This window comes from Eleginops maclovinus, chromosome 20, assembly GCF_036324505.1.
Source record: "Eleginops maclovinus isolate JMC-PN-2008 ecotype Puerto Natales chromosome 20, JC_Emac_rtc_rv5, whole genome shotgun sequence".
Lineage (NCBI taxonomy): Eukaryota > Metazoa > Chordata > Actinopteri > Perciformes > Eleginopidae > Eleginops > Eleginops maclovinus.
In genome coordinates this window covers 15,621,576-15,648,510 of record NC_086368.1, presented here as the reverse complement: position 1 = coordinate 15,648,510, position 26,935 = coordinate 15,621,576, and the positions used below count along the sequence as shown (strand labels likewise).

Sequence of the window (26,935 nt, the reverse complement as noted above, 5' to 3'; positions counted from 1 at the left end):
CAGATTCTTTGGAGAGTGTAAAATTGCATGTTCTTTATTGAATGAGTCTGTGATGTACCTTTCTCCTTCAATTAACTTCCCACATGAATTGTTAATAACGTCATGGTAAAATTATACAATTGTCTGTTTTCATATTCAAAGAAAAGTTGAAACTATTTCTTGTTTTTGTACTTTTTAGCACATACTGATATATTCACATTTATTTTTACACTGAAGTGAAACAACAGACCTATCACAGCTCACTTTAGAGTGCATGTACATGGTAAAAAACACAGGACAGGATTCATAATAATTATAATTATGTGTCAGAATTCTTCTTCTCTAAAATGTATTCAATGCCTTTGAGTTGTGTGAAAACCATAGCAGGAACAAGAACAGAGGACAATTAAGTTCTGTATAATAGTCCTTGGAGATATTACTATAATATCTGCTGTGGGTGAAGCAGTTAGGTCTTGCACCAGACTCACAATATAGTGGACACACTGCCACCATCTGCTGACATGTTCAGGGAACTGTTCAAAAGGCAGGGTTAATGAGTTATCCGCATAACTTTGCTAAGTAAAAGCCAAAACCCCACTGAATCATAACCATGACAGTAATAGTAATAGAAGTAATAGATCTTTTGTCCAGATCATTTAGTAACAGTTCTTCGAGGACCGGACATCATACTGTGAAGATTGACATAGTAAGGCTGAAATATGAGAGCGATTTAAAAACACACATTTTGTCAGACTTTATTTCTCCCTAAACATTTAAATGCTAAATATGTCTCATGCAACAAAGGTGTGAAATCAATGAGGTGGATTACACAGTCTCAGACTGACTGACTGCTGCGTTGCACCAGCCATCACTTACCCTTTATTTCAAGCAACATCAAATCAGCAGAGATATCTAAGAGATGTGGAAGATGCCTGTCAGTAATATATTTGTTGAGAATCTGTCCTTCGCTCATGTCAGGTGTTGTAAAGCCCGCAAGAACAATCTCTTTGTGCTGTAGCTGTGATGTTATTAAACACAGATGTTATGTTCTCTCATGCCTCGGTTCATCCTTGCTAAATGTGCATTTGAATTTGAGTTGTTTGTGTATGTTGCTGTAATTATGTTTTGGTAAATGTGATGCTGTGATTTTATTCCTGAGTGCGGCTTATATATTTGCGCGTCTATATCTATGGGTAGTTATTATTGGCAGTATAGGGCTCTCTGGGGTTATTGCAGCGTCCTTTGCTATTTCTGAGAGCCTATGTGGAGTCTATTTTCACGGTTGCCATGGAAACCATTGTATTTGTGGTGGCAGCGATTGGTGCTGCCGGCCGAGAAAGACTGCTATTTTTGTCATGAGTCAACACCTGATACACACACATTTAAACACACACACACACACACACACACACACACACACACACACACACACACACACACACACACACACACACACACACACACACACACACACACACACTCGTAATGTTGTTTTAGTGATATATGCTCTTTGAGAGCTTGATGTGTTACACAAGCATGTGTTTGTTTCACATCTCTCCTCAGTGTTGCCAGACATCTTGATACATCTTCACCATGACAACAATAGTAATCTCTGTCTATCAAATCTCTTCACACAACTGCATCGTGTTTCATGTGTCCTGCTGTCCAAGCATGTTTGAAGCACTGTCAGGAAGAGACGTTAGCTTGTAATCAGTCAAATTTACTAAAAGCTCATAGGTTACAAAAGGCTTGACATTTAAAATAGGAATCTGATAACAAAAAGGTGTGATTTGATGTTCCTGTCTATTTCGGTGATGTATGATATTTGAGAGTAAAATATGTTTTGTGAGACTATAGACGAAAAAGCAACTCATACACATTCTGTAAAGTGATATGTAGGATGGCTGCAACTAACATCATAATTCCAATACAATTATGGATTCATCTGATGATTTTCTTGTTTGAATAATCATTCAGTTATTATTGGGTAAAATGCCCGGCCCCTTCCCCAGACTGACTGCTAAATGGGAGTTTCCCCTTTGACTAACCGTGGAACAAGATCCTATTGCGTTATATACATCTATTATCAATTCAGGTCCACTATGTAGGGTTATGTTAAAATAAAACTTAAACACCAGAACTTTTCTATAGTTTGCACTACAAGTAACGTGTATTTCACCATTGTTCATCGTCTATGAACCTGATGCAATAAGCTCACTGATTTGTGGAAGGAAATCAACAAAGTGTATATTATTCAAACCGTAAGACCAGAGTTGTCTCACTTATCCAGTGGCGTTAATATACTGACTAATCAAATGCATCTTGAGATATTGTGTAAATTAAACCATGCTTGTTTAAAGGTGAAATGCAAATGTTATGTGTGTTATCATTAACCATACAAATGCAAATGAAAGACACCTGGACTTAAAGCTCCATGCTTGCTTCTTCAGAAGACTAGCCTTACCCATAATAGCCCAGATTTCATTGTCCTCCGCTGACGGAGCAATGAGATGGACTGTATATGAAAAAGATCACCGTGGCAACAGGAGCCCCAGTTTGAGAAGCTGGGATGGTGCAGGCTGAGGCCTAATCAATGCCTCCCTGTGTCAGTAAACCCTGTAGTGGAGGGCACTCAAATACACAAAATGACTGCCTGAAACATAACTGACAGAAAAAAATCAACTGGGTGAAAAGCAAGAAATACAGGTTTACATATGAGGGGTAGCTATCAAACATTGAGCACACATTTATGAGTAGAGAAGTCAGTTGGTGAACATCTGTTAAGCATTTACTCTCTGCGATACATAAAACAACAATAAAAGTACACATAATAACTTCTTAGATGAGAAATGTAACACTTCTCTTTCTAGATTGCTGATTTTATTATATTTACCCCGCATATTTTTACCCCCATCAAATATCCTCTGTAGAGTGATAGGCTTATCTCTGTATTGTTAGATTGTTTCCAATTCCGGGTGTACTTGGGGTCAGCAGCTGTGTCTAAAGATAGAGGTAAAATTAGCAAGCTACCACGCTAACTGCCTGGTACCAGCCCTGCAAGTGTCTTATCAGCATGCTAACCCGCTAACTGGCTAACATTAACATAAAATAAGTTTGCTAACAATTGTACTGTATGCTTATGTGGTATGACGATGTGAAGATTTGGTTTGTAACATGTAAAGGCCTACAGTTAGCATGGAGGCATGTATATGGATAGAGTCAGCATTGTATGTCTGACTATGATTTTAGTATACAGCTAAAGCTAGCAAGGTTTCCAACGTTGCACAGATTGGAAATGTTAAATGGGATATATATAGGCCTACAGTATATCATGCTAATTTTTTTAATTTAATATTGAGATTTTATGAAAACATGTTAAATGCTTTGTAAAAATGCTTTGTAAAAAAAAGACACGTTTTTTCTTAAATTGTCAGTCTGAATATAACTGTATCCACCCCAACGTTTGAAATGCTCCATTTGGTTGACTGTCTCTTTGAGCCTCCCTAAGAAAAAGTTCACTCTAGTCTGATAAAATGCAAAGACAGTTCTCAAGCTGTTGGTGTTGATAGTAAGACGGGGGCGGTTTATTCTAATGAGCCTGAACATGACATAGGAAGGAGAGACACATTCAAATGTCTCGTTTCCATAAGGCATTTGGGGGGCTTAACAGGGAATCCTATGCAGAAATGCCAAAACCTGCAGCTCTTTCAATGGCCACTTGAGGCTGTCTCCAAAAGGGAGCCATACAACTGCCAAACTTGATTACAGAAATAAGCAGTAGCCTAAGTGTTTCATAATAAGTTCCCTTTAATTGTCATACCAAAATCATCGTAAGTTTAGAAACATTTTTATAAGCAAGACAAAACCACAAGAACAAATAGGCCCACATTTGTACAGAAAAAGTTGTTGAAAGATGAAAAAAAATCCCTGGTTTATTTTTTATCACGGTTACAAAACCATCACATGCTTGACAGTCATGATCACCAACATGATAGCCACAACTAGCATGATTGGCTAAAAAGCATTCACGTGAGAAGAGATACATATATGTTAACATCGACGTGTCAAAATGAAATGGCATAGTTGTTGATGTAAAATGTAATATATCAGTATTTTTTTGTAGATGTGTGAGACTTAGCTTTCAATGCTAATACCTAGAGAAACAATGTATACAGCAACAACATGACATTTCCCCAACACCATATTAAGTTCTTAATCTCAGAAACATGTTTAAATTGGTGGTGAGGACACTAGGACCCTGTGGAGACGGCAGCTCTGGTCCTATTTCTTGCTGCCTCCTGCTCCATCTCTGCAGTCACTGTGTGTGAGTGGAGGGGGGAAGCAGAGAGTGAGCTGGCTTCTTTGCATGCATTTACATCAGCATCGTTTTAGAAAAACTGCTGCCACAGCTCAAGGCACCCAGGGAGGAGGATGCACGAGGCAGATCAAGGGATGGGAAGAGAAACAGGCTGCTATGGAGGGAAGTGCCTCAACAGCATTCACAAGGTGCAGTGATTGATGTCCACTGTGCACCTAAGCAGTGGGAGCTACACCAGGTTTTCATCCTCAGAGACCAAAAGCAGCAGACAGATGCATCAGGAAATACTCTGATTCAGGTACATGATGCTCTCTCTCTGTTTCCTCCCCTCACGCTCCCTGATTCTCACATTTTCTTGCTTGCTCTCCCCCTCTTCCTCTTATCTGACTATGACATACTGCTGAGTGCAATGATAAATGTAATTTGTGATATGAAATGATATAGAATGTGGGCCTTGCTTTATACAGTGGGTGTAATGCATTAATGATTAATATATAAATGTGTAGGCGGTAAGACATGACTAAACCAGGCAGGAGGGTTAAACTGAATTGGGAGTACCCCTATGTGTGATTTAGAAATTTTGCTCACTGAGGGCAATCATAAATAGGTGATGAAGGGGTTCAGAGCTACATTTTTAGCCTTTTTTGTACTGTTATCGGAGCAGACAAAAGGCAGAACATCCTAGGCTTTTGTTACATCTGTGACATAGAGCATTCATAGCAGTAAGCCACTGGATTTCCTTGATCTGACACATACTTACAGCAGCAGCAACCAATGTCTTTTTGTTGTCTGTAATAGCCAGGCATAGTTAATATGCAGACAGCCTCTGCAACCTATGAATACCCACAAGTTTTCAAATTGAAAAACTACTTTCACTCATACTTGCTTGGCAGGCCTTATTTAGTGTGAGACATGCCATTGTAGTGCATGTACACAAGCAAAGTCATTGCATCTCTAAACATAATGGACATTTAAATGGATAATACTTTTAGCTATGCACAATCATTTTAAACCTTGGGTATACATGTTCAACAAGAGCTCTCAAAGCAGTTGTATGTACAGTACGATGGAATAGGGCATTATTGTTAGGATTGGAGATTAAGCATGTATTTGTGCATCGTAAAAGGATGAGAGCTTGAAAAGTATCGATCACCTGCAGCTCTTCAGCAAAGAAACTGACTGGATTTATCTGAGACCTTTTTATTGTAATTTTGACAGGAAGTAGAAGGTGGTCAAATATCCTTTATATATTTTTTCAGAGGATTAGAGTCACTCATTTGTTTTGGGCATATGATTTGGCTGCAGATTTATTAAGAGTAATCTTAAGTAGCTTAACTATTTTGTGTGATGATGTATGATTGTTCCAATAATTTCACTCCTTCCGTTTTTTTTCTAAAATAGTACCAAGTGTCCCTACATTGACTCATGCAAAGGCTACTTAATTGAGTTAATTGGTTTAAGGGCGCACTTTGGATTACCTTATGTAAGATTGCCTTAACAGAGATTTGAGAAGCTAAGGATGATTTTATCATGTGAGTGTATTAATCCTAATGGTAGCTGCAGTACAAGTGAAACTCAGCACGAGCAACTGATTGGAAGGATTAGTTCATATAACCCAGAAGTGCATAAGGGGTTGCTCATTATAGGAATATATGCAAACTCCAGTGAACACACATTAATTTCCATTATTTTCTTACTCTCTTGTTTTTAGGAGGGGTTGTGAGGAATCATACAATCTGACCCGACCTCCTGGAGATCACAGCATCCTACTCTGGGCAAGAAGGCAGCTTTTGACCTGATTTTCATGCCGCTGTTTTCTGGCCGTACTTCCTGGCTTTGAAGGATGGGTGATGGGCCTGTAACTGCTCATCCCAGCCTTCAATGGAGCCGACGTGGAACTCCTCACACGCACCTCCACAGTTCACGTCCAACATGTCTGCCTCCTATTTGCCTGAGGGCTGGGCTCTGTCCCAGTCGCTAGCCCTGCTGGCCATGCTGCTCATGGATCTGCTGGCTGTTGTGGGTAATGTGGCTGTCATGGCGGTCATTGCTAAGGCCCCACAGCTCCACAAGTTTGCCTTCGTCTTCCACCTGTGCGTGGTGGACCTGCTTGCAGCCCTGGTGCTGATGCCCCTTGGTATGCTCTCAAGCCGAGCCTTCTTTGGGGAGGCCCTGTGCCGGAGCTACCTTTTTCTCAGTGTGTGCCTGGTTAGTGCTGCCATCCTCTCCATATCCGTCATCAATGTGGAGCGTTATTACTACATCATACACCCCATGCGCTATGAAGTAAAGATGACTGTTGGCTTAGTGGCGTCAGTGCTGGTGGGGATTTGGGTCAAAGCCCTGGCCATGTCTGCTCTGCCGCTGCTTGCCTGGTTCCTGCAAGGTGGAAGAACTCCTCTCCTGGAGAGTAGTGGGGTTGGGGGAGGAGGAGGTGGGGCAGTTCCATCTCCTCCTGCTCAGGGTCACAGGCGCTGCTCACTACATTGGACAGGGGGAGGGTCGAACCGCTTGGCCTTCATGGCCCTCTTTACTCTGGTGTATTTCCTGTGTCCACTAGTGGTTATTCTTGTTGTGTACTGCAATATGTTCAAAGTGGCTCGGGTAGCAGCCATGCACCACGGGCCTCTCCCAACCTGGATGGACACACCTCGTCGCCAGCGGTCAGAATCGCTCAGCAGCCGTTCCACGATGGTGACCAGCTCTGGGACGGGCACAGGGACAGAGAGAGCAACTCCGCAGCGTCCCTTTGGGGGAGGAAAGGCTGCAGCAGTGTTGGCAGCAGTTGGTGGGCAATTCCTTTGTTGCTGGCTGCCCTACTTTACTTTCCACCTGTATTCGGCAGTGGCTGCCAGCCCTCCAGCCACACTAGCTTCTCTGGAGGAGGTGGTCACCTGGATTGGCTACTTCTGCTTCACCTCCAATCCCTTCTTCTATGGCTGTCTCAACAGACAGATCAGGGAAGAGCTGGGAAAGCATCTGCCTTGTCTGTTCCGTCGAGCAGGGGCCGATATAGAGGACAGACTGCCCAGCAGGGAAGGATCCATAGAGGAGAATTTCCTCCAGTTCCTTCAGGGCACCGGCTGCAACTTGGATCCTCAAAACTCTCACAGCACCTCCAGCCCTAAAGGGGAGGCCTGCTGCCCCGTGGCTGAGGTTCAGCCCCCGGAGCCTGCACGGCCCATACCCATAGATTTTCGTATCCCGGGACAAATTGCAGAGGAGACTTCAGAGTTTATAGAGACTGAACAAGTGATAAACAACCATATATATACAGAGAATTGAGTTCTTAATGTCTTTATGATCATTCAGATATGAACTTTTTCAGGATTTACATTGGAGTGAAAAAGTAAGAGACTCTACTGAAAGCTGTCAAATAGGTAGCTCAGTTCACTTAAATGATTTAAATTGTATCTTTGAATCACTTGGCCTCATCAAATTAAATGTTTAACGGTCAGAGTTGTTTGAGAAGCATTTCAAACTGTTGTTTGTGGACAGGGAAATGAGTGCTAGATCTAAAATGACAAAAATGGCCTTCAACACAAACTAAGCTCTGTACAGTCAATTACTTTCATGAAGACTATTGATGTAACTTGTTAAAACCTTTTTTGACAATAATTATATGTTTTATTTTATGAAAGTAACTAAATTGTCCTCAGAGTTAAATGTTTCCAAAATATCCCTTTTGATTTTAAGTTAGGCAACACCTACTGAAATACATTGGCTTACACTCAATCTTTTGTGTGCTGAAGCTCTGCTGTTCAACGAATTGCCTTTAGTATTCAGGAATCAAATGGCTCCACACAAAAAGACACTGTATTTGTACCTGCCAAATCAATCATTTTTGGGTCTTTGGTAGGTTGATTATTGTTAAGTAAGTCATGTCAAAGAAGTTAGCAATAAAATGCACACAATTAAAAGTATTCTGGGGATTAATCGAAGGAAAGGCACTGTTGTCCCTTGTGATTGATAGCTGTGCTTTCATCAATGATAATGCCTCTCTGTACCCTTATGTCAGTCTGACTATAAGGGGGACGTCCATATTGTGGCCTAAGTCTCATGGAATTGCTACAAGTTGTTTACAGATCACCATCAATGTTGTTCTCTTTTCTTAGGTGCTTGACCAAACACATCTTCGTTTCAATACCTAAATAGCCGATCTGTTGCGACTTAGTTTAGGATGAAGGTTGACTTTATAACTCATCTTGAGTGTCACGTAGCTTTCTGCCATGTGATGTATTTCCAGTTGATTTGGATAAAGCTCCTTAAAATCAGTATTCTCTTGATGCACTGCATTACGTTCAAATTTGATTCTATTTCTTACATTTGTTAAATGTAGGCTAATGAATTGTATGTTATGTTGAATAAAAATGTATAAGTTTGGGTTGTGTGTTTAACTGAGCATGCCCATGTTTACTTTAATGAGTCATCGTTAGTATTTGTTATCGATTTCGTTACAGGGAGATTGATTTACTTTTATAGGTAGGTAGTTTTTACTTTTATTGATTAGATTTTCAGCAGTGGGGATTTATTTTATCCAAGAAGGAAGATACATTAAGATTTAGTTTCACTACCCTGCACAGGGCTTTTACAGTACCTCAAATGTAGGAAAACACAACATTATTTTAAAGTATTGCAAAGTTCCATGTCAAGTATGAATCTTGAACACTTTGTTATAACGCTATAATATTAAAGCAGGTGTAATGTGCTCCTTCATAGGAAATGAGGCGCATCATTTTTAGGATGCGAGGAAATGTTGATTGAAATGACTTTCTTATGTAATGTGGATACAGGGTTTTTAAGATCTTTTTTTGAGTTACAATACCAATCCAAAATCAAAAGCTTGTTGAGCTTGATATTCTATATCTTTTCATTGCGTCTCAATATCCCAAACTGTGAATGATGTTCAATGTTTGTGTTAGGGATTTCACTTTTTCAGAGATTGTTTTTTATGCTGTGATAAAAATAAAAGAATGAATTCCACTGTACTACAATGATATGATTGTGTTTTAGAAAAAGACATGGCTAAAACGTGAGTGAGAGATGCTGTTGTAATAAAGAGTTTCTATGTTTGTAAAACATTTTGGTTGTATTTTCATAATCTTACTAAAGTTATGCGACTGCTACTGTCACAAATTAATTGAAGTGATTGCAAATACATATGGCTTAATTCGCTCAACATCCCAGTGTGTGTGGCTTGATCTCTCTGCTTTGCTTTGATATTCCATTGCAAAGAGAGTGCTGGGAGGATTCGACGCTTTCAAACACTTTGACCTTAAGGTAACATTTAGACTTCAAAAGGCCAAAGCCTGGAGTATGACCTTATTCGGAGAGAAAAGATAGATAGATAGGTCGATAGATAGGTCGATAGATAGGTCGATAGATAGATAGATAGATAGATAGATAGATAGATAGATAGATAGATAGATAGAATTTTTTTAACTCTGTTTAATACTGTGTTGCTGTTGGAAGATGCTAGTGAACGACAGGCCTCACACCTCAACGATGGACCTCAGTCAAACCGCCCCCAGCTTCGCCAGGCTCTTCCATCCCCATGGCAATTATTACCTAGTGACATTTCTCAGTGCTGTGGTGGGCGGGAGGAGGAGCATGCTCTGTTGGGATCCTTTATCTGAGACTTCTTAAAATATATTCTCTAGACTTAATCAGACCTGACATTATTCTGTCGTTGTTATTTTTTTCCACAATCTCTGGATTGCTTGTGTGAGTATCTCCTCTCCAACTTTATACGCTCTATTCTGCTGTTTATCATGACATTTGATTATTTATTATTAGTAATCTTGGATTCCTTTGCATGAATTACTTTTACAGTTACATTTTAAGACTCTTATCTTTGTATTTATAAAATATATATATATTAGTTATTGCAAAAGAGACAATACACGGAAGCTTTTTTTCAACCTGTTTAATAAATCTATCCTGGTAGTTGGGATCTAAGAAATGCAATGCACAATTTAACTATTGTTGAAAATGGGATTATCAATTGTGTTTTGAGATTAAAACTAACAGTATTCAGCAAAAAAACATATAGAAGGAGAAGTTGCAAACCAAAACGTAAACAATTTCAGGAAAACAGGTTCAACAGGGGGTTGCTATTAGCCGAGGAAAAGAGAGTGAAGTATCAGGAAGTATGCACTGACTGACTGAAAGAGGGGCAAAGGGCATAGCTAGAGAAATGTGTTGCCTACAAAGGCTTAACATGTGCATGTAGATGATTGAGATGAAAGGGCCTAATCTGGCTTTATAGACTTGGCCTGATTTACCATTGCGGCTGGTGTAATCCCATAGAAAGATGGTCTCTAGTTTCAGTTGGACTTGTAACTGACATAGCTCTGTAAGGGCAACGCTGTCACTGAACTTCCCCAATATGTTGACTCCAGATGTTTCCTGTCACCAGCTATCACAAAGAAGTAAAAGGAGACGAATAAGAGGGGTGAAGCCTGATTCTTTGGCAGAAAAAATATCAGGAAAGGACATGGACAGTTTATCCAGGCGCGATGTAAACATTTCACAAAAAAACTAAAGTTGTATGAGGGACATGTTTCTTTTTCATAAGTGACACACATGGTTAAATTAAATCTTGGACTTCAGTCTTGAAAGCCCTCAGCCAGCAAACACTGCTCAATGTTTTCAGATTTTTGTCTGGCTGTTGGTTCAATGTCATAACAGCAACTTAGGTAAACAAGGCATTTTATAACTAATATAAATAATAGTGGTTTATTAAGTAAATAGATTCCGACATTAAAAGTGCTATCTGGCCAGTGGTCATATATGTACACATGAGATACTTTACCTTGGTAATTACATTTTCTGGTACTTTTAAGCTACTTGACTACATTTTTAGGGAAATATTTTAAGTTTTATAAACCTTAGCAAAACATTTGTGTGTGTTCCTTAGTGTTTAAGGAGACCCATGAACCAAGCCTGTCAAAGTGGGCGGTGTCTAAAACCTTTTTTGAGGAAACAGAAGGCATTATGTCAGAACACCCACATAACTTAACTCGAAAACGCGTGAAGCTATTTCTTGCTAAAAGACTTCTTTGCCTGTATTATGTTTTTATTTCTTTGATTTGTGTTTTATTACTTCTCGTCAGCTTTTCACTAAGTAACGTAAACTATCCGACGGTACACTAAATAAACGTTAGCCTGGTTGTTTATTAACGGCTAAAGGAATAAGACGTAATCTGAAGGTAGTGGAATTCGTGTTAAATCGTCTGTGAGGTAACAAAACGTGCATTTAAACCTTAACATTATCTACGTAAAAGTGTTTAGAAACCACAACGGAAAAGGTCTTCATATCTAAGAGATGTCCTTTCAGTTCACTACTGATAGCTTATCAGTTTGTTAGCGATCTGTTGTTCCTCATTTGAGTCTGCTGCTTTGTGTTTTCTGCAGGCGGACTACAGGCTGTTCCAAACGTGTCCTCAACCATGTCAGGTGGTAAGTCAACCAGCAGGGACACGGTGCAAACATCTTTCATTTATTACAAGCACTTAGTCAGTTGTGTAAATTAGATTTACTCAAGTACTGGACTTTTGAGAGACTTACCTTCGCTACTTTGCACGTATACTCATCTTCAACTCAATTCCCTCATGTACTTTTACTTCACTATATGTATTTAATACCTGTAGTTACTTTCCAGATTTGGAATAATGATGTGAAATATAATCAACACTTAATACGGCTTTAGTTACACCTGGAGTAACATTCAAAAGCAACTCTGCAACATACAAAGTTATTAAAATATGCCCCACCTTGTTGCATAAATAATTTCAATCTACACAAATCTGCATAATGAGTACTTTTATTATTTAGTATATTTTTATGCTAATACTTTTCTGCTTTTACTTGAGTAACAATTTCATTGCAGCACTTTTATTTGTACCAGAGTATTCCTACACTCTGGTTCTTCTACTTTTACTTAGTTACATGATCTGAGTACTTCTTTCACAAGTTATGTTTATAATGCATAACCAATTGTTAACTTTTAAGGTTAGTGCTACATGTGTTGAAAAGTATATATGTCACAAGCAAGAGTGATGCTTTTGGGAAATACATCAGCAAAAACTGTCATCTAAAGACGAAAACAAACCAACACACAAAAAACAACTTTCCCAGCATCACACATTGTTGCCGATGGTCACAATCAGATTGTAGCCCTGTTGTTAGGAATATGCAATGGCCTTTTTTGGATGCTTAAACAAGTCTAGGTTTGCTTTTCCACATTCATAGAATTGGCTACATCAGCATTTTGAATTCAGTGTACTTGCTCTAATTAAAGGAAATAGTGCTTTGTTAAGTTGGGTTTAATTGAGTTTCACATTCCACATTTTCTATAAAAAGCTTCATGGAAAGTGAGAACACTGTGTTTTTTGTTGTATGACCTCTGCAAATATAATACAGGATTCCATTAGCTTTGCTCTGAAGGAGTGCGGGGGGAAAAAAAGCAAGCAGCCAGTTATACTCAGTGGTCTCATTTTTAGCAAAAGGGTGTGTAGACAGACAGCTTAAGCAAACAGAAGAATTGAAGAGAGAACCAAAGAAGCAATAACAAGAGCCTGTAGACTAAACTAATTTGCTGTTTCTGGGTAAGGCTTTAAAAATGTCAGTCATTTTGATTTAGAAACATATGTGACAGCCATTGCTGTAGATGAGATTTTGGTTTCAATGCCTCAATGTTTTCTTACTCTCTGCTGCTGCCGTTGTACCAGATGGTGAGCATCAGCCCTCAAAAACTGGGTCAGATTCCAGAGAAGGCTGGAGACACCAAAAACAAGATCTTTATTACAACGTGATAAAAGGTAAACATTGACTTTTGTCAGAAACTCATCAGGGAGACATTGTTTCCAAGATTATTTGATAGAAATGATTGCTAAATTGTTGTTGTTTTAAACTTCGGGTCATATTTTAAACATGTTTGTGTCTTCCTCTTTAAGGGTTATTTCATTTCGATTTTTACTCAAATTAGCTTGAAGTTTGTGAATCAGTTTTATAGATGAGGGTGAGATTTTAGTGTTTGGGCTTTAGACTCAGACAAAGTTGTAGTTCTATATTTGATATCGAATTATTTCTTATATGTCTAAATATGCATCTTTCCTTAGTAATGAAACTCAAAAGTTTTGTTCAAAGTCAATCACATTTAGTCCCAATACCAGTTTATTTTGAACATAATCAATAGGTTGCATCATATTGTTGTTTGAAGTGTTTAAGTATGAAAGGTCGGTGGTTGAGGAGATTAAAGGTTGAATAATTGCATAGTTATAAAGCTCTCAGTGCTGCAAGGTTAAAAGACTACAGGTACTGTATGTTTGCTCAAACTGAATATGCCAGATCAACATTTGTTTGTGTAGACGAGGAAAAGCATGTTTTTGTCTAACTGCATAAAACGTTCATTCCACTAGATGGCGATCTCTACTCTCTTTTTGTAGCTCTGTTCTTTTGACTACTCCACAAAGTGATGGCATCCCAATTCTCCAAAATATAATACAAGGCTAATAGTATGTACTATAGTAAGTGTCTTTTGAGCTTCATTAACAAACAGCACATTATGCAGTTTTGTGGAGTGTGTGCAAATTGATCTTTGAGGTGAAACCTTTTTAATCTTTAATATTTTACTTACAGTAGGTGTCTGCTTTACTTAGTGTGGCCAAGGGGAGTCTAAGAATGTATTTCTATATTTGGTAAAATATGAAACCACTTTATTTGCTTTATTTGCTTAGGCTCTGCTGACTTATTGAAGTTTGTGTGTTTCTGGTTAATGCACTTCCCCAAAAATGTGTAATATATTTAATGACCTTCAGTGCTTCTAAACACCAGGAACCATAAGAGGAAGTTGTGTGTACTTGTCACAGGTTTTATTACTCTCCTTGCTGGGCATTGGTTGTCACTATTTATAATACATCATGTCAGACGGGCCCTGCTCTGGGTTTAATGCTGTCTGTGTCCCCTCTGAATTTTCCAGCAAAGGGAGAGTTCTCTAGTAAGCTTACACACTGAGTTTGTGTTTGAGCTAATCTGTATTCTTGTTTGTTGACTAAACGTTCATTTAGGTCTCTCTCGATAACTAATGTATCTAATTCCTATTTTTAGGTGAGTGAAAAAACGTTTGTTATTCACTCACCTTGGCGCTCAACTGGTGGGTTGCTGTCAGTCCCCATGCTCGCAGATCATGATAGCTACACACTTTGATCTGCAATGGTCTCTTCTGTGGCTGTTTTTCCCAGCATTCACTTCAGGAAGCTCATTCCCTGGTTGCTAAGGCAACCGAGGGGGATGGCCCCCAGCAGGAGCCGGGGAAGCCTTGGGCTGCATTTCAGCTCGTCTCTGTGCCGCATGCCTGCTGACCTGCTGCTGGCAAGGAGGAGGAGCCAGCTCTGCAGAGGAGCTACTCCCAGCCCAGTGTGGGTCCTGCCTCCCCCATGCCCTGCCATGAGACCCAGCGTTAGAGCTGCTACTCCTCTCTCCCTCTGCTGGCCACTGCACAGCTCTGACTCACTGTGCTTCAGTAGTAACATGAGCACAGGCGGCAAGATGTCATCCTCCTCCTCCTCCAACAACGATGGACAAGGGAAGCCTAAACCTAAATCCCCGTTTCGCAAAAGGGGGAGTCTGCAGAGCACCACCAGCCCTGGTGAGTGTTGGGGAGAGGGGGTCCCATAGAAGAAATGAGTGAACTCCCAGCAGTTACATCAATATAGTGTGAGAACATTACACAGATGCTTGTGCAGTGGCATTTAAGGATCTATGCTGCTCACTAGGGGCAAAAAGAGAGGAAACTGAGGATCCAGATGTTGGAACCACTGCATCTCTAGTTTAGTGCCTAGTTTAGTTTTGTGTCTGTTGAGACATTTGGTAAACGTGTTTAAAGATTTGACTTTGTTGTGTATTCCTGGTGCATGCTACTTTGTGTGCATCTTCAATGCAACTGACAACCAAGAATAGTTGTATATAACTATGCTAAGGCGGCAACTAATTTAATTTATGGATAACAATTTTCAATTAATCAGTATATTTTTAAGTTGTTTGAAATGTTAGAAAACATGGAAAAAAACACATGAGCTGCACACCCTGTTATTGGTGACGCATGAATCAAGAAATGCTTGGCATTTTAGTTTGATAAATTATATGAAATGATCCATCAATAGCTTGAATAGTTGTTTTATGTTGTTAATCAACTCTTACATAGGTCAGCTGATCAAACTATCCTAGCTGCTCAGTAACCGACACTGCTGTTCAGACGTTAATACATAAACTAATACATTATAACACAGCTAAACTTCAACACATTTTGGATATGACTCTGCTTTTACTCTTTTTACTGTTATGTGATGCATGCTGATGGAAGAACACACTATTCTATTATAGAAAGCGAGTGTTTCCCAAAGATAGCAGTTGTGGCTGCCCCAAAAATGCACCACCTGAACAACTCGATCACATTTAAAACATGCATTTTACATGTTTGAATGGCGATTGATGAGTATTTTATAGTCATTTTTGTCAGTTTGTGAATGTTGAAGTGATATTTGCATGATTGTAAAGACAAACAGAGCCCGTAATAGGCCTCTTTGCGCTCCCCTTGTAGCGACAGCTGTTTATCATGCGTCTGCTGAATCCTCCTTATCTCTAGGCTTGCGTTAGATGGAGCAGTCTCATTATAACCTCCTTAACGTCTTGACCAACATCTTATTTTTTGCATAGAAAAAAATGCGTTACAATGTGGAGAAAAACAAACCTCATCGTTATTTCTTTCTCTGACAACAAATAAAGATTACATCCTTCCTCTCAGTTTGAGATTCCTCCATTAGCATCCCAGATGGAAAAAACTTGAAGTCTTAACTAATATATTTATTGCTTTCTTTAGTTACAATGACCTCTAGACTTTTCACCTTGCTTTATAAATGTCAAACGGTAAATCATGTCTATCTCAGATGCTATTCAATGAATAAGAGATTATTTATTGACGTTGACATTTGAATTGGACTCACCACAGGCCTGTTTCTTACTGGCACATGTTAATGTAATTAGTAGTATGTTATTTCTTCAAAATCTATCCCTAGAGCTACTGTTAACTGCGATGGGATACTGACCAAATGATCAAAACTCAGTTTTTACCTTCTGAAGTTTAAGCTAAATTATGTATTTGGAGAGAAACTTTGACGATCAATGTATCTATAGGGCAATTAAATGGTAATATTGATTTAATTTGAAGCCACTTCCTCAGTGCCATAGCACATTACACATGTTGAGTGTTGGGAGGGATGCCCCAGCAGTAACTCACGTTGACAAACACTACACTGTGTTTGCTGAGGAAGCCTGTCTTTGCTGCAGTAATAAATAACTTATAGGTCTCTCCATCCATGCAGTCATTTAAGTCCTCTCAATTAGCCGCTTGGCTGAGCCCTCTGCACTCCCAGTCCGTCAGGAGCCACATGTAGGCCACCCGTTATAGCACTTCCATCTAACCACACCGGTCTGTTGTCATTCTTGATGCCAAATTGCTACTGCAGAAAAATGTAGTTCAGCAGCAGCTTGAGGAGTTGCTTTTTAATCCATCACGTCATGATCTGCAGCCCTCAGTATTTGTTGTGAAACCTCTTCTAGCAACCTCAGCAATAAGCTCCGCTCCACTGCATCTTTTCTTCCTTTGATGTTTATTTTTCTAATAAATCTCCTGCACATTAAACTAAAGGTTTTCTGTGTGTGTTTGGTTGATTTGCCAGTGGAGACATTGATTGCATGGTTCCTTTTCTCAGTTGCAGGAATCTGTCTCTGTGTGAAGGCGTCTCTCTCCCACTGGACCTTCATTGCATCACATGAAGCAGAATATTTAATGTCCTAGCTCTGCAGCTAAAGCTATATGACGTGATGTATAGAGGCTATTAAAACCTGCCAGAGAGGTGCAGGGAATTCCTCTCTCCAGCATGAGTCACTGCTGCGCTTTCTGTTGTGATCTGAGACTGTTACCTTGATCTCCACTAACTCACGGGCCTCTAACTTGACACTGGCCTCTGTACCTTTAATCTGTAGGCTGTCTGGTAAATTGTCCTCCTGTTCTGGTTGATCATTTATCAGAAATGCTCTTGCTGTCATGCAATGTGGCCATCTCTCCTGAATTCCTCGGTTTTCTGTAGGCTGTCTCGTGACTTACCTAATCATGTGGGCTCTGTCGATCACCCATGGGAGGCTGTCCTAACCTGATCATTAGCACACCTGTGTTGTTGCTAAATTGATTTTACCCTACTCAAACTGAAACATATGAAAGTAGGAGCACGTGCCCAGGGCCCCATAACCTTAAGGTTTTGTATTGCCTACACCTGCTTAAAAGGTGGAATTTCTTTCTTCCTTATCAAAGACAGAGCAGAATTTAAAGTGTTGAGACCAATTTGGAACTAATAGCAACTAAAGGTATGGCAGAAATCAGTTTAAAATACCAATATTAAAAAAGTGCAAAGCCAGTTAGGCTTGTGTTTTATAGGGTTTTTATTTTGGCAAATGTCTGAATATTTAGAACATTATTTGCGAACTTCTTTGAGCAGCATATCGAGTACAGTTCTGTACTTTTCCATTTCACCACTAGGGAGAGCCTCTGACACAAAAGGGCTTAGTAAAGTCAGACCATCAGTGGCTGGGGTCTTGGGCTGCTCAGCAGTCAGATATGAGTGAGGACCAGTTTGCTCTGTGTTTGGATGGAACATTCCAGGGCTTTCTTTTGCTATGATTAGCTCAGTTGCTTCCATGTAACGGAGGAAGTGTGTCAGTTCTGGAAAAGAGATTTTGAAGGACCAGAAATCAAGGCCTCGAAAGCTGCAACAACAGGTGGGCCTGTTGTTGCTGGGGGCGAGTAGATACCCAGCAGAGGCGCAATATCTGTCCTTTTGAATCATCAAAACATAAACACACTCACACTCACGTGCTCGGAGCAGCTTGTCCCACAGGGGGGATCTGCAGACTGACAGAGGACGCTTAAAAAAACATAGTGATGCTGTGTTGAATTTCATTGATAAGGTACAATTAAGCAGCTTTGGTCTGTCTCTGCTCTCAGAGTCTACCTCACTGATCACAGATGAAACGGCATCAGCGATGTTTGGTCCCGAGCTGGCTTTAATTGTCTTGTAATGTCAATGAGAAAAAGAAAAAAAAAACACCCACTGCCCTGGTCACTATCTTCATGTAGTGGGACAAGATGCAAACTCCCATAGTCTCTCAGGACACTCTCATCAAAGTCAACTGATCATCAGTGACCTCTTAAAGTAATATCCCATATTCTTGGTGAGAGGGGTGCACTGTGGGACATTATGTAACTAGTTTCTTCTATGTCTTGGAAGTCTGATTTTTATTGTTTGACATCAGGGGATATCGAGTAGCAAATTCTTCCTCTCACTGTGTTTGCATGTTTGCATCCGGTGTATAACATTTGGCCAACTTTTTACCTTTGCATATACTAAACCAGGGGTGTCCAAACTGCAGCATTATCAGTCTCTCTTGTTTTATTATTTATAGTTTTGTCTTTGAGTTACTTTTTTTTTTTTTTTTGTATTCTATAAACTACTGACAATTGGAATGGCTGCCATGTAGAGATAAAGATTCAAGAAAAATGTGGAATGGTGTCTTAATTTTATCCGGAGCTGTATGGAAACATATATTACACAGTAGCATTCATGTGTTAATAAGCCCTCTTTTCAAATCCAATTCAGTCAATTCAAATTGAAAACTTTTTGTTTCAAATCTTTGTTGATTAAAAAAAAAGTATTTGCATAACAAGCTTGAGATATTCCGTCATATTTTATGAAGCAGTCTGAGGCTTCTGTTTTAAGGGATGAGCTGCAACACCCTGTGAACTATGATGCAGGCTGATTGTTTCCTAAAACATATTCAAGTATCAAGAATAACTGACTTACATTTGATTGATTTTGATAACTTAACTTAACGTATATCACGTCGCGTGAGCGGCCCAGCCCTTTGGGTATTTTTCCCTGTGTGGCTCTCAGTAAAAAACGTTTGTACAAACTTTTACTAAACGATTCATTATTGTATTTGTTCAGACTTTCTGTGGACCATCTTGCACTAAGAGCATTGTGTCATTACAAACAATACAATCATTGAGCTAAATCAGTGATGAGTGTGTGTGCACATGTGAGTATGTTTTGAAGTTCATAGAAACCAGTTGGGTGTTATCAGAAGCCTCCTCACAGCCATCTCTGTGAACTCTTTTTTTTGCCTTCGGCTCTGATCCCTGACGCACCTTTGGTCTTGGGATCGGACGATTAACCTCTAAATGTTCGAGCGGTGCTCAGTGCGCTACATGTTGACAGTTTAAAAAGACACAGTGCTCCTCCTTCGCTATATTCAGATCAATGAGAGCTGCACAGAGAGAGGTGGCAAGAGGTTTGGTAACCGGACAGGACTTTGGATAATCACAGTATTGGAGGGGGGAGTATAATGTGTGTGTGCTGTTTCTTTTGGAGTTTGTGACCATCAGTGTGTATGCAAGGGAGTATATAGCCAGTGTTTTTGTGATGGACTGAAGGGAGGATTTATTATTTTGTGAAATGTCCTGACTTAGGAGTAGAGATACACAGCATCAGCCTAAATCCTGAGAAGCCATGAGTATTTTGTTGGAATGTTTTTTCTGTGTTATTCACAGGGGTATTTCTGTTCAGGGTCAGAGATTAGATTTGCTTTGACAGGGGTCATTGCCAAAACACCAGCTTGTGTGTTCCTCTGGGACAAAGGCAGTGAGATAATGTGCACAGCTCCTCCCACGTGCTCACTTGATTAGTGTCTTGGGAGAAGACATCAATAAAAACGGTTAGAGCAGAAAGCGCGAGCTGGGGCTGACCTCAGGTTACTTTCAAGAAATGTGATTAATTAAGAAAGTGGACATGTGCTTTGTGTGGCTTTAAGCAACACGTTTCTTATTTAATTGTATTGTTGTGTGCAAGTTATGTCATCATTTTATAATTTACAATTAAAAAAATGTCTAAAGCAAACGATTGTTCATAGAAATATTCAGTAATGCAAAGTGTGGGATGTAAAAGACACATTAATCCTCCACATGTACAGGTGGTTGTTACTTGTTAGACAGGATTGTGAACGTAGCATTCATCTGGAGAAACCCCTAACACCTCAATGTTCACACTTAGATTTTTTTTTAGAACTTTCCGCATATAAAATATCCTCTATAGGTAAAAATATTGCAATTTAAACATGGCATCACCAGTACATTTCAGTCATAGTTCCTACCACTATAAAGTCTTCGTCCAAGGCAAATAAACGTAATTTACTTATTAAAAAAAACTAGTGTGTATAAAGTTTATGGTTACTATTCTAAGAGTCAGACCAACACCTGTCGTTTTTTTTAAGAATTATTGCAAGATGATTTACCTGTCTTTCTTGCTCACATTGTAGTGTATTCTTTATGCAGAAATGTCCAAATACATTGTTGATGTGTGGTGTTGTGTAGACCTCAGAGGAGCTGTCAAATACAGATTACTTAGCACTATGTGATTTTGGATTGATTTGTGTTACATCTGGGTCGTTAGTGTGTTCTCTTATCGCACAAACTGTGGGTCTTTCATGTTACATTATATAACATGTTATTTACCTGATGCTTTTAACCAAAGCGGTAATGTACATACTGTATATGTATCGTAGACTACATGCCTATGGTCGAATTTGGGGTTTAAGTATTTTGCTCAAAGGCACTGTGTTCATTGTAGTCTTTAATCGAACCGGTGACCCTCTGATAGGTAGAGGCCTATCGCTGTTGTTGTTTGTGTATATTTTTTAAATCTAAACATGGAATTTAAAAAAAGTATTACAGATTGTTGTACACTGTGAAATAAAGCAGGCCTTTCTGTTGCCACACAGCAGTCATGTGAGAGAGGAAGGAAACCGTTGCCCCTGGCATCATGTGATCGGTGGAGAAGGCAACATGGCAGGCAGCATGTAAATGAAGTCACTTGCACGTAAACACAATCATATACTTATTTACCCATGCTCAGTCAAAGGGGTGGATCTACCAGGGTACCCGCGAGGTCTTAAAAACGTGAAAAAGTCTTAAATTTAGTATTCGTAAATTAAGGCCTTGAAAAGGTATTGAATTTTGTTCACAGGTCTTAAATTTTGTTCAAAAAGTCTTAATTTTCATCCACCTCCTTATTTGATACGGCGCCACAACATGTATTTTTTTGTTCGTTGTTACAGCGAATCTTAGAACACCCAAACGTTGCATTTTAGTAGGTTACATCCTAAATATCAGGCAACCTGTACCGATTCATTGTAAACTGATTGAGACGCTGACACCCCCCTCTGCATTGCATTGTGTTCTCTTTGGTACAGTCTTTGAGTTCGCGTGAAGTGAAATCCGAAAAAAATGTGTTGACATTAAAGTAGGCTACTCTATTTGCTAGAGATGGGCAAATGTCGGTTCAATCCGTCGTGGGTACACGACCCTAAGTATAACTGGGTTCAGCCTGTGCCAGGGAATGTGTGGGAGGCACAGTGTACCTTATGCAGAAAAACCTTCAAACTTGGGACCATGGGGCATATAGCCTTGAACTCCCATATGAAGAGTGCTAAGCACACAAAATTGGTTGAAGTGCGTTCGAGCCAGGCACCGATAGCAACTTTCTGTGTGCCACCTTCAGTGCAGTCTACCTCCGTGGCTAGGTGGCTAGCGCTACACCACTGCAGCAGGTACCACTGTCAGGGTTACTGTGCGGGTCAACACCAACTCTGCAGGCAGAGGTAATATGGACTCTTAGGACAGTATACGAACACCACTCCTACTCCTCCAATGAGGGCATCACCGATGTATTCAAATGCATGTTCCCTGACTCTCAAATCGCGGCAACATTTTCATGCGGGAGCAACAAGACAGCGTATCTTACGAAGTTCGGTCTCGTCCCTTTTATCAGTAAGGAGCTCACCGAGCAGGTAAACCAGGCTGTTGGTTTTGTGCCAATGTTGGACGAAAGCCTCAACAAAAGCACAAAAACCAAACAGCTTGACATCCATCTCCGCTACTGGGACGGTGACCGTGTTCGATCACGATATTTTGGCTCGCAGTTCATGGGCCAAGCAAAGGCGGTGGACCTTCTCAGTAATTTCAAGGTAAGTTGCTACAGATAACATTTCTGAAGAATACTTAATAAAAGATAATTCAATATGTAATCTAAAGGTAAAACAGGGATGTTTTGAAATTAAAGTCCATATAGGCAGAGCATATCCGTGCTACAGTGAGGCTCTGCACAAGAAATAAGCTAGGCTACTTTATGAAATGGTAAACAGGGCTGTACAATTATTCCCATGCTAACTTCAGAGCCCGCGCTAATGCGCTACTGCCATCTAGAGGAAATCGTTTTTGTCAATATTGAGTCATCACGTTTTCTTAGTTGCTTACCGTGCATTACCTAGATAAGAATTGCGATTCTTAAAACAACTGAGCTGAACAAGTTATTAGCAATTTGTCTAGTATAGTTTTGTTAGTAACTTTTCACACAGTCTGGCAACAAACTGCAGGAATAGCAGTACTGTGGAATAATGAATAGGCCTTCTATAATCTTACACAGTAATATGTAGTCTATTACTGTTAAGACTGACAAAATGTAAAACAAATAAAAAAATCTGTTGCCCTTTCATATGAAAATGTATATAGTGTAAACTGTTATATCAGCAACTTGTTCAATCCAATATTCCCCTACCCAAAGCATGATACAAATGGTTATAGAGCACTTTTATATTGTATGACAGAATACTGCAAAGGTGTTTGAATTTTGTTTCTGATATTTCTTGTAGGAGTGTTTACGTGACCTTGATTTGAGGAGGATGGTCTCTTTGTCCATGGACGGACCCAACGTCAATTGGCGTTTTCTTGAGATGCTGCGGACGGAGCATGCTGAGCATTTTGGGGGTGCCCAGTTGGTTGTAGTGGGAAGTTGTGGGCTACACACTCTACATAATGCTGTCAAATGTGGATTCACTGAGTGGCATATGGAGAAGTTCTTAAGAGCTCTTCATACTATTTTTCACAATGTGCCAGCAAGAAGGGAGGATTTTTGCAATCTTACAAAGTCCAAAACCTTTGCTTTGCCTTTCTGTGGTCACCGCTGGATCGAGAACCTCCCAGTAGTGCAGAGAGCCATTGAGATCTGGCCTGACATGAAGAAATATGTTGATGCTGTTACAACCAAGAAGCTCCCAAACCCTGGAACGTCTTCTTATGACACCATCGAGGTGGCAACCAAAGACCCTCTTATTTTGGCAAAGCTGCATTTTTTCATGGCAGTTTCACGAAGTGTGACACCCTTCTTGACAAAGTATCAAACGGATGAACCTGTGCTTCCATTCTTTGCCAATGACTTGGCTGAATTACTGAAGGTAAGCTGAATCTTTTAAGTGAATCTGTGTGAATATATGTCTTTTTATTTAACATCATCTCTTTTCATTACAATAAGACTACTGCTGGTTGATTTGGGCCAATATGTGACCACAGACTACATCTATATAATCAATTTCAAATAGCTCAAGTGTATTGTGACAATGATGCTACTGTGTCCCAAAGACATTTTCATTCTCGGATATGTTTTCCCTGTTTTGTAGAATTTGCTGAGGCGATTCATCAAGCGAGAGCTACTGACTGATGTCACACCTCAGCACTTGGTACGGCTTGATGTCACTGACAAGCAGTCGAGGGTGCATCCAAAGGCAGTGGACATCGGCATTGGTGCAGAGACTGCCATAAAGGTATTCTGGAAATAATCATGGCCGACAAGTAGGCGTTTCACAAAATTGCAATTTGGTGGTTAAAGGGAAAGAGCAAGGAGAGTTGTGTTGTAAACAGTTGTGTTGTAATCAGGGACAGTTCACTTCAGCTAGTCCTTATTCATCCTTAGGAACTCCAACAGCGGAGTAAATCCTCAGAGGAACTTTCCATCCTACATTTTCAAAACCAATGCATGGAGTGTCTATCCAAAATGGTCCAGAAGATTCAGGAGAGGAGCCCTTTGAAGTTTCCGATTGTTAGACAATTAACTTGTCTGAACCCAGCCTTTATGTACAGCAACCCTGAACTGTGTCAGAAACAGATGAAGAGCATGGTCAGGAAGTTTCTACAAGACAGACAGTTGGATGGAGGAGTTGCTGCTGGTACATATTCATACATTATTTTATTGATGAGGTCTAAACATAAGCATACAATTTACTAATGTAATACCTGTACGTAAGGGATAAAGAACATCATGGTATTCTTGTATCAAAAAATACTGCATGTTCAAAGTGGTAGCACAGGCGTTACACCTCAAAGTGCATTATTTGTTTTATCTACGAATGCAGTTCGTTATCCTGATTATGCCATTGTTGTCATGCCATTATAAGTTAGAATAATGCTGTGCAGTGCATAGCACTAAGTGTATTGTAACACTCTTTAATGTGACAGTTCATTGAAGCTTCCCAATGCGGCCGATGGTCAAAAAATAGGAACTACGTAATAAGAATCATAACATAATGCATATGCTAACACAGCACAATAGGACATTAGATCAAGCAGTCGTATGAATAATAATATATTACTGATATTGTAGCTATACATTTATTTGAATGCTCTTTCATCCACTCTTCTTAGGTGATCTGATCACCCAGAAGTTCTCAGAGATGCTGTCCCTGGAGGTCCGAACTGAAGAATTTCAGTCCTTCCAGCCATTCAAGAAAAGACTGGATGTCTTTCTAAGCAACATCATCAGTGAGACCTACCCACAACTTTGGTCCTTTATCCAGAAGCTTCTACTTCTATCACACGGGCAGGCAACAGTTGAGCGGGGCTTTTCGGTGAACAAAGAAATTGAAACTGCTAACATTCACGAAGACACCGTTGTAGCGCAGAGAATCGTCTGTGACTACATCTCTCTCCATGGAGGGGTTACCAAGGTCCCCCTCACGCCAGCCCTGCTTTCCTCGGTCTCATCTTCCAGAGCAAGATATAGAATTCATCTTGAGACGGAGAGAAAAAAGAGAGAATCTCAAGCAGAGTCAGAAAAACGAAAGGCCATTGAGGAGAACCTGGAGCAACTGAGAAAGCACAGAAGATCCATCAAGGAGGTAGCCGAACATCTGCTCAGGGATGCTGATAAGTTGGCAGACCAGGCTGAAGCCAAGCAAGCAGGCAGCAAGATGGCGGAGCTAATAGCAAAATCGAATGCCTTTAGAAGGAGCCACAAGGAAAAGATGGCTGAACTCATTAAACTGGACGAACAGATTGCTGCCAAAAGAGCTGAGCTCCAAAAGCTGTAGGATCTATTGAAATGCACACAGGCACACCCACAGACGAATGCAGGCACACGCACACACAAACACACACACACACACACACGTACACCCCTCACAGTTATTGTTTTAAATTATTCTGTCTTAGGACTTAAATACAGTGTAGATTGCAACAACCGCACACAGGCACACCCACAGACGAATGCAGGCACACGCACACACAAACACACACACACGTACACCCCTCACAGTTATTGTTTTAAATGGTTCTTAAATTAATGACTTAAATACAGTGTAGACAGGCTGTAGGTTACTTTGGGAAAAAACATCCATACAAAGGCGCACCCACAGACGTGTGCATGTGCATACATGCACTCCTCACACAGTTATTGTGTTTAAATATGGTGAATGTTATGTTGAAGCAGATCTTTGAAAGCTGTTGTCCTCAGAGCATATTGTTCATTAAAGTTATTTATTTGATTGATTGATTGATTGATTGATTGATTTTCAATTTTTTCATTAATACGCATACCAGGGAAGGTGCGACGTTGGTCTTAAATTTTATTGAAAGTGGTCTTAAAAAGGTCTTAAAAAGTCTTAAATTTAAGACTAAAAATCCTGGGGGAACCCTGTCTACGAGGGGGCAACTTTTTTGTTGTTAAAACTTTAATTGGTAAATCGAAACGCCCCTGTGTCCTCAACCTTCTTAAAGCATTAAACGAAGCAATACTTTGACCTAATTCTTTTTATTTTAAGAATAACCTAAAGCCCCTAAAATATTTTGCTACGGCCCTGCCTCATGCATGCGCCGCCCTGCGCAGCGTAGCGTGCACACAGACTCCTGGTCACAGCTGCAGCAGCCCAGAGAGAGCAGCGACTGAGCTGTCCCCAGCGTCTGAAGGTGAAGTCCGTTACCCCGCGGACCATTCTGTCCTGTTATTGATTTAAGTAAATACTCAAAGAGTTTAATACACAATATTAAAAACGGCGTGTTTGTATTCCTACCTTTTAACAGACGGTTGACTTCTCAGGCGGTATTCGTTAGCCAACAACACATTACATAGTAGGCTACTAGCTAGGAGGAGATCGATCATTTTTATTTAGTTAGCTAAGCAGTTAAAAATAAACGAAGGTTACCCTTACATGTTGCAGCAAAGAATGAATAAATTAAAACAGGCTATATTGCATATGTTTACTGCATAGACAGTAAATAAAGGTGTACCATCAAACTGAGAAAATACGATTTTAGTAAGTGAACACAAATGGTTTAATGTCTTTTACTTTTATGATTTTATTTAAGTGTATTTAATTTGTACATGGCCCTACAATGTCATGTATAAGGATTTTAACCAGTGC

General features: G+C 39.9%; 3 protein-coding genes and 1 long non-coding RNA gene across 12 annotated transcripts in view; 3 read left to right on the top strand and 1 right to left on the bottom strand.

Moving 5' to 3' along the window:
- The first annotated feature begins 4,319 nt into the window (after positions 1-4,319).
- LOC134882400 (G-protein coupled receptor 61-like) lies at positions 4,320-9,289 on the top strand. Its single transcript, XM_063910057.1, has 2 exons — positions 4,320-4,595; positions 6,009-9,289. Exon 2 carries the CDS (start codon positions 6,179-6,181, stop codon positions 7,580-7,582), a length of 1,404 nt encoding a protein of 467 aa, XP_063766127.1. The 5' UTR covers positions 4,320-4,595; positions 6,009-6,178; the 3' UTR covers positions 7,583-9,289.
- A 641-nt stretch (positions 9,290-9,930) lies between these two features.
- Positions 9,931-26,935, top strand: part of LOC134882396 (AMP deaminase 2-like) — a 36,802-nt gene continuing 19,797 nt past the window's right edge. For 2 of the 8 annotated variants that reach the window (XM_063910047.1, XM_063910045.1), the window contains exons 1-3: positions 11,301-11,539; positions 11,714-11,758; positions 13,030-13,119. In XM_063910047.1, the coding sequence (XP_063766117.1) occupies positions 11,749-11,758; positions 13,030-13,119 (100 nt within the window). In that variant the 5' untranslated portion in view covers positions 11,301-11,539; positions 11,714-11,748. Of the gene's footprint in view, positions 10,022-11,300; positions 11,540-11,713; positions 11,759-13,029; positions 13,120-14,512; positions 14,949-26,935 lie in introns of those variants that run through there. The other 6 variants (XM_063910050.1, XM_063910048.1, XM_063910046.1 and 3 more) reach the window with 5 other exon arrangements.
- LOC134882399 (uncharacterized) lies at positions 22,596-26,060 on the top strand. 2 transcript variants are annotated; one of them, XM_063910056.1, is made up of 5 exons: positions 22,596-23,698; positions 23,921-24,064; positions 24,214-24,466; positions 24,942-25,649; positions 25,788-26,060. In XM_063910056.1, exons 1-4 carry the CDS (start codon positions 23,147-23,149, stop codon positions 25,604-25,606), a joined length of 1,614 nt encoding a protein of 537 aa, XP_063766126.1. In that variant the 5' UTR covers positions 22,596-23,146; the 3' UTR covers positions 25,607-25,649; positions 25,788-26,060. The 2 variants fall into 2 exon arrangements, with proteins under 2 accessions (XP_063766126.1, XP_063766125.1); XM_063910055.1 differs by having other exon boundaries at positions 24,942-26,060.
- Positions 23,492-25,662, bottom strand: LOC134882401 (uncharacterized). The gene is made up of 2 exons (XR_010168152.1): positions 25,070-25,662; positions 23,492-24,390 (listed from the first exon to the last, which is right to left on the bottom strand). It is a non-coding gene; the product is annotated as an uncharacterized LOC134882401 (long non-coding RNA).